Source organism: Athene noctua, chromosome 33 (assembly GCF_965140245.1).
Source record: "Athene noctua chromosome 33, bAthNoc1.hap1.1, whole genome shotgun sequence".
In the NCBI taxonomy this organism is placed as follows: domain Eukaryota; kingdom Metazoa; phylum Chordata; class Aves; order Strigiformes; family Strigidae; genus Athene; species Athene noctua.
The window spans coordinates 765704-776164 of record NC_134069.1 but is presented as its reverse complement, the minus strand read 5'-3'; the positions used below and the strand labels follow the sequence as shown (position 1 = coordinate 776164).

General features: G+C 65.6%; 1 protein-coding gene across 2 annotated transcripts; it reads left to right on the top strand.

Annotated features, from left to right (window-relative positions):
* Positions 1-8634, top strand: PSMC4 (proteasome 26S subunit, ATPase 4). 2 transcript variants are annotated; one of them, XM_074930346.1, is made up of 11 exons: positions 1-140; positions 1020-1118; positions 1306-1399; positions 2796-2942; positions 3795-3904; positions 4003-4096; positions 4783-4950; positions 5835-5911; positions 5997-6165; positions 7391-7446; positions 8457-8634. In XM_074930346.1, the coding sequence occupies exons 1-11, from the start codon at positions 105-107 to the stop codon at positions 8568-8570; spliced, it is 1164 nt and encodes a 387-aa protein (XP_074786447.1). In that variant the 5' UTR covers positions 1-104; the 3' UTR covers positions 8571-8634. The 2 variants fall into 2 exon arrangements, with proteins under 2 accessions (XP_074786447.1, XP_074786446.1); XM_074930345.1 differs by having other exon boundaries at positions 2-140; positions 1213-1399; positions 8457-8632.
* The last annotated feature ends 1827 nt before the right edge of the window (positions 8635-10461 follow it).

Below are 10461 nucleotides of genomic sequence, written 5' to 3'. Positions count from 1 at the left end.
GAGCACTGGGCCGCTCTGGACTCCATCTCCCGTGAGCCCCCGCGGCCGGGCGGGGCGGGTTTCCGGGTCCCGTGACGTCAGGCCCGGCCCCGCGCGCAGTCACGATGGAGGAGCTGGCGCTGCCGGCGGACAAGGCGCAGGTGGGCCGGGGGGGGGGGGGGCTGCTCCGGGACCCCCCGCGCCGCGGGGACCCTCCCCCGGCCGGGCCCGCGGCCGCGTCACCGCGATACGGGCCCCCCCGCCATGGCGGGAGCCCCCCGGTGCCCCCCGGCCCCGTTTCGGGCTGCGGCTCCCCAACATGGCGGCCCCGCCTCAGGGCCCCGCTGCGCGCCCTCCGCCGGGCCCCGCCCCCGGCTGCCCCCAGTGCCCCCAGACCCCCCATTTCAGGGTGCCCCCCCCCGGCTGCCCCCAGTGCCCCCAGACCCCCCATTTCAGGGTGCCCCCCCCCCCGGCTGCCCCCAGTGCCCCCAGACCCCCCATTTCAGGGTGCCCCCCCCACCCCTGGCTGCCCCCCAATGTCCCCCCCCTCTTCTGCCCAAGGCCCCCCCCCATTTCTGGGCTGTGACTCCCCCAAGTGGTTCCCCCCCATTTCAGGGTGCCCCCAGTCCCCGGCGTGCCCCCCCCCCCCCCCGGGTGCCCCCCAATATCCCCCCCCTTGCCCCCCCCATTTCCGGGCTGTGTCTCCCCCACCCTGGTTCCTCCCCACTTTCTGGCTGTTTTCTCCCCTGTTTTGGGGTCCCCCCCCCATTTCTAACTGCCCCCCCCAATTACTTGCCCCCCCCCCCAATGTCTCCCAGCCCCCCCAGTTTCCGGGTGGTGACTCCCCCAACATTCTTCCCCCCCATTTCAGAGTGCCCCCCCCCCATTTCTGGGTCCGTCCCCCCCCCATTCCCCCCATCTCTGGCTGCCCCCCCTCCATTTTCTCCGTGTTTTCTCCCCCGTTTTGGGGTCCCCCCATCTCTAAGTGCCCCCCCATCTCTAAGTGCCCCCCTCCCCATTTGTGGGTGTCCCCCCCCCAGGATGAGCTGCCGGCTCTGGCCGCCCCCCGGCCCCCCCCCGGCCTCTCCTTCCTGGTGCCCGAGCCCGAGGACCTGGAGGACCTTTACAGCCGCTACAAGGTGAGGGGCAGGTTTGTGGGTGGGGGGCAGATAAATGAAGGGGGGGGGGGCCACCCCAGAACCGCCCCCCCCGAGCCCCCGGCTGTCCCGGCAGAAGCTGCAGCAGGAGCTGGAGTTCCTGGAGGTGCAGGAGGAGTACATCAAGGACGAGCAGAAGAACCTCAAGAAGGAGTTCCTGCACGCCCAGGAGGAGGTGAAGAGGATCCAGAGCATCCCCCTGGTCATCGGGCAGTTCCTGGAGGCCGTGGACCAGAACACGGCCATCGTGGGCTCCACCACCGGTGAGGGGGGGGGCCGGGGGATGCATGGGGGGGGGTTGGGGGGTCGTGGTTGGGTGTGGTGGGGACGTGGGGATGGGTGTGGGGGTCGGGGTTGGGGGTATGGGGATGGGCATGGAAGATTGGGGGTCAGGATTGGGTCTAGTGTGGATGTAAGGGGTTGGGGGGCACGGTCGGGGTGGTGGGGGTGTGGGGATGGGTGTGGGGGGGGTTGGGGGGCAGGGTTGGGTCTGGTGGGGACGTGGGGATGGGTGTGGGGGGGTTGGGGGGCACGGTCAGGGGTGGTGGGGGTGTGGGGATGGGTGTGGGGGGGTTGGGGGGCAGGGTTGGGTCTGGTGGGGACGTGGGGATGGGTGTGGGGGGGTTGGGGGGCACGGTCAGGGGTGGTGGGGGTGTGGGGATGGGTGTGGGGGGGTTGGGGGGCAGGGTTGGGTCTGGTGGGGACGTGGGGATGGGTGTGGGGGGGTTGGGGGGCACGGTCAGGGGTGGTGGGGGTGTGGGGATGGGTGTGGGGGGGTTGGGGGGCAGGGTTGGGTCTGGTGGGGACGTGGGGATGGATGGGGGGGTTGGGGGTCGTGATTGGGTCTGGTATGGATTTTGGGGGGGTTGGGGGATGTGGTTGGGTCTGGTGGGGACCTGGGGATGGGTGGGGGGGGGTTGGGGGGCAGGATTGGGTGTGGTGAGGACCTGGGGATGGACATGGAGGGTTGGGGGTCATGGTTGGGTGTGGTGGGGCCGTGGGGGTGGACGGCGAGGGTTGGGGGGCAGGGTCAGGGGTGGTGGGGACATGGGGATGGGTGTGGGGGAGTTGGGGGGAGGGTTGGGTGTGGTGGGGACGTGGGGATGGATGTGGAGGGTTGGGGGTCATGGCTGGGTCTGGTATGGATGTGGGGGGGTTGGGGGGCAGGGTTGGGTGTGGTGGGGACATGGGGATGGGTGTGGGGGGGGTGGGGGGCAGGGTTGGGGACATGGGGATGGACATGGAGGGTTGGGGGTCAGGGTTGGGTCTGGTGGGGATGTGGGGATGGATGGGGGAGTTGGGGGGCACGGTCAGGGCTGGTGGGGACGTGGGGGTGGGTGTGGGGGAGTTGGGGGGCAGGGTTGGGTCTGATGAGGACGTGGGGATGGACATGGAGGGTTGGGGGTCACGATTGGGTGTGGTGGGGACGTGGGGCTGGGCGTGGGGGGGTTGGGGGTCACGGTCAGGGCCGGAGTTGACGTGGGGCTGGGGGTGACCAGCTGGGGACAACTCCCCCATAAAAACCCTTGTGTTGGGACGGCGGGGACAGACGTGGGACGTTGGGGGGCGACCACCAGGGCGGGGCCGTGGTGGCCTCGTGGCCACCGGCCCGTGGTGGGGTTGAGCCGTGGTGGCCACCTCGGCCTTGTTCTCCTCCAGGTTCCAACTACTACGTGCGGATCCTGAGCACCATCGACCGGGAGCTGCTCAAGCCCAACGCCTCGGTGGCCCTGCACAAGCACAGCAACGCCCTGGTGGACGTTCTCCCGCCCGAGGCCGACAGCAGCATCATGATGCTCACCTCAGGTGGGCCACCGCCTCCACCCTCGGGGCTACCACCGCCCCCCGGGGGAACCGCCGTGTCCCTCAGGGTGGTGGCACCGAGGATGTTCTCGGGGCGGGAGGCGTTCTACCAGGGTGGAGCTGGAGGGTGGAGAGCGGTGGGGCGGGGTCAAGGTGGTGGCCAGGAAGGGTGATGGGTCCTCGTTAACCTTGTCGGGGGGGGTTCTCGGGAGGTTGGGGGGGTTCGAACCAGGTTGGGGGGCTGGAGGTGGGAGGTTTTGCACGGCTGGAGAAGGATTGGACGTCGTTGAGGTCCACCCAGATGGGTGGTGGGTCTCCATCCTTGGAGCTACCCAACCGTCATCTGGAGAAGGTCCCAGGTGACCTGCTGTGGTTGGAGATGTTCTGGGGAAGAGGTTGGACCAGAAGTTGTTGTCACATGACCCTGGGGTCATGGCTGGGTGGTGGGTCTCCATCCTTGGAGCTACCCAACCATCGTTCAGAGAAGGTCCCAGGTGACCTACATTGGTTGGAGATGTTCTGGGGAAGAGGTTGGACCAGGAATTGTCAAATAATGTTGGAAATGTTGATGGGTGGTGGGTCTCCATCCTTGGATCTACCCAACCGTCACCTACGGAAGGTCCCAGGTGACCTGCTGTGGTTGGAGATGTTGTGGGAAAGAGGTTGGACCAGAAGTTGTTGTCACATGACCCTGGGGTCATGGCTGGGTGGTGGGTCTCCATCCTTGGAGCTACCCAACCGTCATCTAGAGAAGGTCCCAGGTGACCTGGCCTGCTTGGGCCTGTTCTCTGGTGGCCAAGGTTGCCCCCCTGGCCCACGTGGTGGCCCCGCTGATGGCCCCGTCCCCGTTGGCAGACCAGAAGCCGGACGTGATGTACGCCGACATCGGGGGCATGGACATCCAGAAGCAGGAGGTGCGGGAGGCCGTGGAGCTGCCCCTCACCCACTTCGAGCTCTACAAGCAGGTACGAGCACCCGAGGGTGGGCTTGGGTGGGGGGGACGCACGCGGACCCTTTGGGGACCCCGTGACGTCACCTCCTGGGGTTGTGTGTCCCCCCCCAGATCGGCATTGACCCCCCGCGGGGTGTCCTCATGTACGGACCCCCCGGCTGCGGGAAGACCATGTTGGCCAAGGCTGTGGCCCATCACACCACAGGTGGGGCACCCCGGGGTGCTGGCGGGGGGCACCCACGGTGGGTGGGGGGTGGGCCGTGGGGTGCTGGTGGGATCTTTGGGGTGCTGGGGGAGGGGGCAGTGGGGGGAGAATCCTTGGGTTGGTGTTGGCGAGGGGGACCTTGGGGTGCTGGGGGGTGTTTGTGGGGCTCTTTGGGGGCACCTGGGGGAGGCAGGGGCACCCCAGGGTGCTGGTTGGTTCCTTGGGGTGCTGAGGACACCCCAGGGTGCTGGTGGGGTCCTTGGGGTGCTGGTTGGTTCCTTGGGTTGTTGGGGGCACCCCAGGTTACTGGTGGGGTCCTTGGGATGATGAGGGCACCTCAGGGTGCTGGTGGGGTCCTTGGGGTGCTGGTGGGGTCCTTGGGGTGCTGGTGGGGTCCTTGGGGTGCTCAGGGCACTCCAGGGTGCTGGTGGGGTCTGTGGGGTGCTAGTGGGTTCCTTGGGTTGTTGGGGGCACCCCAAGGTGCTGTTGGGGTCCTTGGGTTGTTGGGGGCACCTCAGGGTGCTGGTGGGGTCCTTGGGGTGCTGGTGGGCTCCTTGAGTTGTTCAAGGCACCCCAGGGTGCTGGTGAGGTCCTTGGGGTGCTGGTGGCCAGAGGTGGTCTGGGGGTGCTCCCCGGGGCTCCCCCCGCCCCAGACGCAAGGTCCCAACCCCCGCGGGTGCCCCCAGCCGCCTTCATCCGGGTGGTGGGTTCGGAGTTCGTGCAGAAGTACCTGGGGGAGGGTCCGCGCATGGTCCGCGACGTCTTCCGCCTGGCCAAGGAGAACGCCCCCGCCATCATCTTCATCGACGAGATCGACGCCATCGCCACCAAGCGCTTCGACGCCCAAACCGGGGGTGAGGGGACGGGGGGACCCTGGGGTGGGGTTCTGGGACCTCCTGATGGGCCCTGGGGCTTGGCTGAGGGTCAGGAACCCTCCGGAGAACTTCATGGAGGGGTCTGGGGACTCCTTGGGGTTTGGGGGGGGGGGGGGGGCGCAGGAACCATCTGGTGAACCTCATGGAGGGGTTCTGGGACCCCTTGGTGGTCCTTGGGCATTGGGTGGGGGTCAGGAACCGTCTGGAGAACCCCATGGAGGGTTTCTGGGACCCCTTGGGTGTTGGGTGGGGGTCAGAGAAATCTCTGGAGAACTTCATGGTGGGATTCTGGTCCTTGTGCATTGGGTGGGGGGTCAGGAACCATCTAGCACTTCATGGAGGGCTTCTGGGTGTTCTTGGTGGTCCTTGGGCGTTGGTTGGGGGTCAGGAACCATCTGGAGACCCCGATGGAGGGGTTCTGGGACCCCTTGGTGGGCGTTGGGTGGTGGTCAGGAACTATCTAGAACTTCATGGAGGGGTTCTGGGACCTCTTGGGTGGGGGTCTGGAACCATCTAGAACTTCATAGAGGGGTTCTGGGACCCCTTGGTGGGCGTTGGGTGGTGGTCAGGAACCATCTAGAACTTCATAGAGGGGTTCTGGGAGCTCTTGGTGGTCCCTGGGCGTTGGGTGGGGGTCAGGAACCCTCTGGAGAACCCCATGGAGGGGTTCTGGGACGTCCCGGAGCTTGGGTGGGGGTAGGACACTCTAGAGAGCTTCATGGAGGCGTTTGGGAGCTCTTGGTGGTCCTTGGGTGTTGGATGGGGGTCAGGAACCATCTGGAAGGGTTCTGGGACCATGGGGGTGTCCCTTGGGTGTCACCCCACCACCACCCTGCCATGTCCTTCTCCTCCTCCCCTCCCAGCTGACCGGGAGGTTCAACGCATCCTCCTGGAGCTCCTCAACCAGATGGATGGCTTTGACCAGAACGTCAACGTCAAGGTGGGGACCCCGCGGGGGCTGGGGGGTGGCTCCCAGGGTGCCACACGGGTGATGGTGACGGTGTCACCCATGTCCTCCTGTCCAGGTTATCATGGCGACCAACCGGGCGGACACCCTGGACCCGGCGTTGCTTCGTCCCGGCCGCTTGGACCGAAAAATCGAATTCCCGTTGCCCGATCGGCGCCAAAAACGTCTCATTTTCTCCACCATCACTGGGAAGATGAACCTCTCCGAGGAGGTGGACCTCGAGGACTGTATCTGGGGACACGTGGGGACACCCTGGGGTGGCGGGGGGAGACACAGGGGACCCCAGCGAGGTGGGTGTCCATCCTCCAGGGAGTAGCCTGAGGAGGTGGGGAGCCCGTGGGGGACATCAGGAACCCCATGGGATGTTGGGGTTGGGGACCTCCTGGGGACACTGGGGACTCCAGGGGACATTGGGGACCCCATGGGGACATCAGGAACTGCAGGGAGATGGTTGGGGACCTCATGGGGACATCGGGGACTCTGGGGGACATCGGGTAACCCCAGGGAGATGGAGGGTTGGGGACTCCAGGGGATGTTGGGGACTCCATGGGGACATCAGGAACCCCAGGGAGATGGTTGGGGACCTCATGGGGACATCAGGGACCCCGGGGGACATCAGGAACCCCAGGGAGATGGAGAGTTGGGGACCCCATAGAGACATCGGGAGCTGCAGGGGACATTGGGGACCTCATGGGGACATCAGGAACCCCAGGGAGATGGTTGGGGACCTCATGGGGACATCAGGGACTTGGGGGGACATCAGGAACCCCGGGGAGATGGAGAGTTGGGGACCTCCTGGGGACATTGGGGACTCCAGGGGACCTTGGGGACCCCGTGGGGACATCAGGAACTCCATGAGATGCTTGGGGACCTCATGGGGACATCGGGGACTCCAGGGGACATCAGGAACCCTGGGGAGATGGAGGGTTGGGGACCCCATGGGGACATCAGGAACCGCAGGGAGATGGTTGGGGACCTCATGGGGACATCAGGGACCCCGGGGAGGTGGTTGGGGACATTAGGGACCCTGGGGGACATCAGGAACCCCATGAGATGTCGGGGTTGGGGACACCGTGAGGGCCTCAGGGACTCCAGGGGACATTGGGGGCCCCATGGGGACATCAGGAACCCCATGACATGCTGGGGACTCCATCATGGGGCCATTGGGGACTCCAGGGGACACCAGAGACCCCATGGGGACGTTGGGAACCCTGGGAAAATAGAGGGTTGGGGACCTTCTGGGGACATTGGGGACCCCAGGGGCCATCAGGAACCCCACGAGATGTCAGGGTTGGGGACATGAGGAACCCCGGGGAGATGGAGACTTGGGGAACCCACGGGGACACTGCGGTCCCCGGGAGCTGTTGGGGACCCCTGGAGTGGGCTGGGGGTGGCTTGGGGACATCGGGGAGGGGACACGGAGGAGGGGACGTTTCCTTCACCCCCACCCAGATGTGGCACGGCCGGACAAGATCTCGGGGGCCGACATCAACTCCATCTGCCAGGAGGTGGGTGACAGGGGGACACGGGGGGGACAGGGAGGTGACAGGGGCGTGCAGGGGCCGTGTCGCTCATGGTGGGGTGACAAGGAGGTGACACGAGGGACACTGGTGCCATGTCTCCCCATGGTAGGGTGACAAGAAGGTGACAGGGATGACACAGGTGCTGTGTCCCACTGGGACAGGGTGACAAAAGAGGTGACACAGGGGCCGTGTCCCTCATGGTAGGGTGACAAGGAGGTGGCACAGGTGCCATGTGTCCCTGTGGTAGGTTGACAAGAAGGTGACAGGGGTGATGTGGGTGCTGTGTCCCACCCCGACAGGGTGACACAGGTGACATGTCCCTCCTGGTGAGGTGACAAGGAGGTGACACAGGCATCACATCGCTCTGTGTTAAGGTGACAGCGGGTGACGTCCTAGCAGCAGGGTGGCAGGAGGTGACAGGTGACAGGGTACCACCTCCCTGCGGGGTCTTGGGGGTGACCTGGGTGACACGATGGCCTGTCCCCACGCCTGGGGGTGACATGGTGGCCTGTCCCCAGGGTGGCTGGGGGTGACATGGTGGCCTGTCCCCAGGGTGGCTGGGGGTGACAGGAGTGGCGTGTCACCTGGTGGCCTGTCCCCACACCTGGGGGTGACACGGGTGACACAGTGGCCTGTCCCCAGGGAGGCTGAGGGTGAGGTGGGTGATGTGGTGGCTTGTCCCTGTGGCCAGGGGTGACACGGTGGCCTGTCCCCACGGCTGGGGGTGGCATGGTGGCCTGTCCCCGTGGCCGGTGGTGACACAGTGGCCTGTCCCCACAGCTGGGGGTGGCATGGTGGCGTGTCCCCATGGCCAGCGGTGACGCAGTGGCCTGTCCCTGTGGCCAGGGGTGACGCAGTGGCCTGTCCCTGTGGCCAGGGGTGATGTGGTGGCCTGTCCCCACAGCCAGGGGTGGCATGATGGCCTGTCCCCATGGCCGGGGGTGACACCATGGCCTGTCCCCGTGGCCGGGGGTGACACGGTGGCCTGTCCCCAGGGCGGCATGCTGGCGGTGCGGGAGAACCGCTACATCGTGCTGGCCAAGGACTTCGAGAAGGCCTACAAGACCGTCATCAAGAAGGACGAGCAGGAGCACGAGTTCTACAAGTGACACCTCGGGGACCTTGGGGACACGCCCGTGTGTCGTGTGTCCCCCCCCCCCCCCCCCCCCCCAATAAACCACAGCACCCCCCTCCCTCTCCCACGCCCGCCTGCTCCGCCTCTGCGTGGGGACACGGGGACAGCGAGGGGACACGGGATGGTCATGGGGACAGTGAGGGGACACGGGATGGTCATGGGGACACGGGGACAGCGAGGGGACACGGGATGGTCATGGGGACAGTGAGGGGACACGGGATCGTCATGGGGACAGTGAGGGGACACTGGATGGTCATGGGGACACGGGGACAGTGAGGGGACACGGGATCGTCATGGGGACAGTGAGGGGACACGGGATGGTCATGGGGACAGTGAGGGGACACTGGATGGTCATGGGGACACAGGAACAGTGAGGGGACACGGGATCGTCATGGGGACAGTGAGGGGACACGGGATCATCATGGGGACAGTGAGGGGACACGGGATGGTCATGGGGACACGGGGACAGTGAGGGGACACGGGATCGTCATGGGGACAGTGAGGGGACACGGGATCATCATGGGGACAGTGAGGGGACACGGGATGGTCATGGGGACACAGGAACAGTGAGGGGACACTGGATGGTCATGGGGACACGGGGACAGTGAGGGGACACGGGATCGTCATGGGGACAGTGAGGGGACACGGGATCGTCATGGGGACACAGGAACAGTGAGGGGACACGGGATGGTCATGGGGACAGCTTGGGGACACAGAGACAGCCTTGGGGACATGGAAATGTCCATGGGGACAACTTTGGGGACACAGGGAGGGTCTTGGGAACATGGGACACGGGGAAGTCTTGGGGATGATGTTGGGGACACAGGAATGATGTTGGGGACATCCATGGGGACAGCCCATGAATGAACTTGGGGACATGGAAATGTCCGTGGGGACAACCCTGGGGACACGGGTGTTCATGGGGACAACCTTGGGGACACAGGATGTTCATGGGGACAAGTTTGGGGACAACCTTGGGAGTGTGGAAATGTCCTTGGGGACAACTTCGGGGACACAAGGACAAGCTGGAGACGTCCATGGGGACAATGTTGGGGACATGAAGATGTCCCTGGGGCCATCTGAGAACAAACTTGGGGACATCCATGGGGACACAAGGAAGACTTCAGGGTGTCCATGGGGACACGGGGGTGGCCTTGGGAACATCTTCAGGGACATGGGGGTGGCCTTTGGGGACACAGAGATGGCCCTGAGGATATTCTCAGGGACATGGAGGTGACCTTTGGGGACATGGGGGCCTTTAGGGAAATGGGGGTGGCCTTTGGGGACACAGGGATGGCCATGGGGACATCCTCGGGGACATGGAAGTGGCCTCTGAGGACATGAGATTGACCTTGGGGACACAGGGGTGGCCTTGGGGACACAGAGGTGGTGGTCTCTGAGCACATGGGGGGGGACCTTGGGGGCATGGTGGCCTTTGGGGACACAGAGATTGTCCTGGGGACATCCTCAGGGACACGGGGATGGTCTTTGGGGACATGGTGGCCTTGGGGGACATGCGGGTGGCCTTGGGGACAGAAGAACATCCTCAGGGACATTGAGGTGTCCTTGGGGGACATGGGGACATCCTCAGGGATGTGGAGGTGGCCTTGGGGACACGGGGACATCCTCAGGGACGTGGAGGTGACCTTGGGGACACGGGGACATCCTTAGGGACATGGAGGTGGCCTTGGGGGACATGGTGGCCTTTGGCATCACGGTGGCCTTTGGGCACACGGGGACATCCTCAGGGACGTGGAGGTGGCCTTTGGGGACATGGGGGTGGCCTTTGAAGACACAGGCATGGCCTTGGGGACATCCTCAGGGACATGGGGTGGCCTTGGGGACCCAGGATGGGGGGGGGGGGG

What these genes read in the sequence shown, in the direction of transcription:
- PSMC4 (XM_074930345.1), top strand. Translation starts at nt 105, where the DNA reads ATGGAGGAGCTGGCGCTGCCGGCGGACAAGGCGCAG. An exon ending in CATCGTGGGCTCCACCACCG is followed by an intron (nt 1,400 to 2,795) that starts GTGAGGGGGGGG and finishes GTTCTCCTCCAG; the next exon opens with GTTCCAACTACTACGTGCGG. An exon ending in GGAGGTGGACCTCGAGGACT is followed by an intron (nt 6,166 to 7,390) that starts GTATCTGGGGAC and finishes ACCCCCACCCAG; the next exon opens with ATGTGGCACGGCCGGACAAG.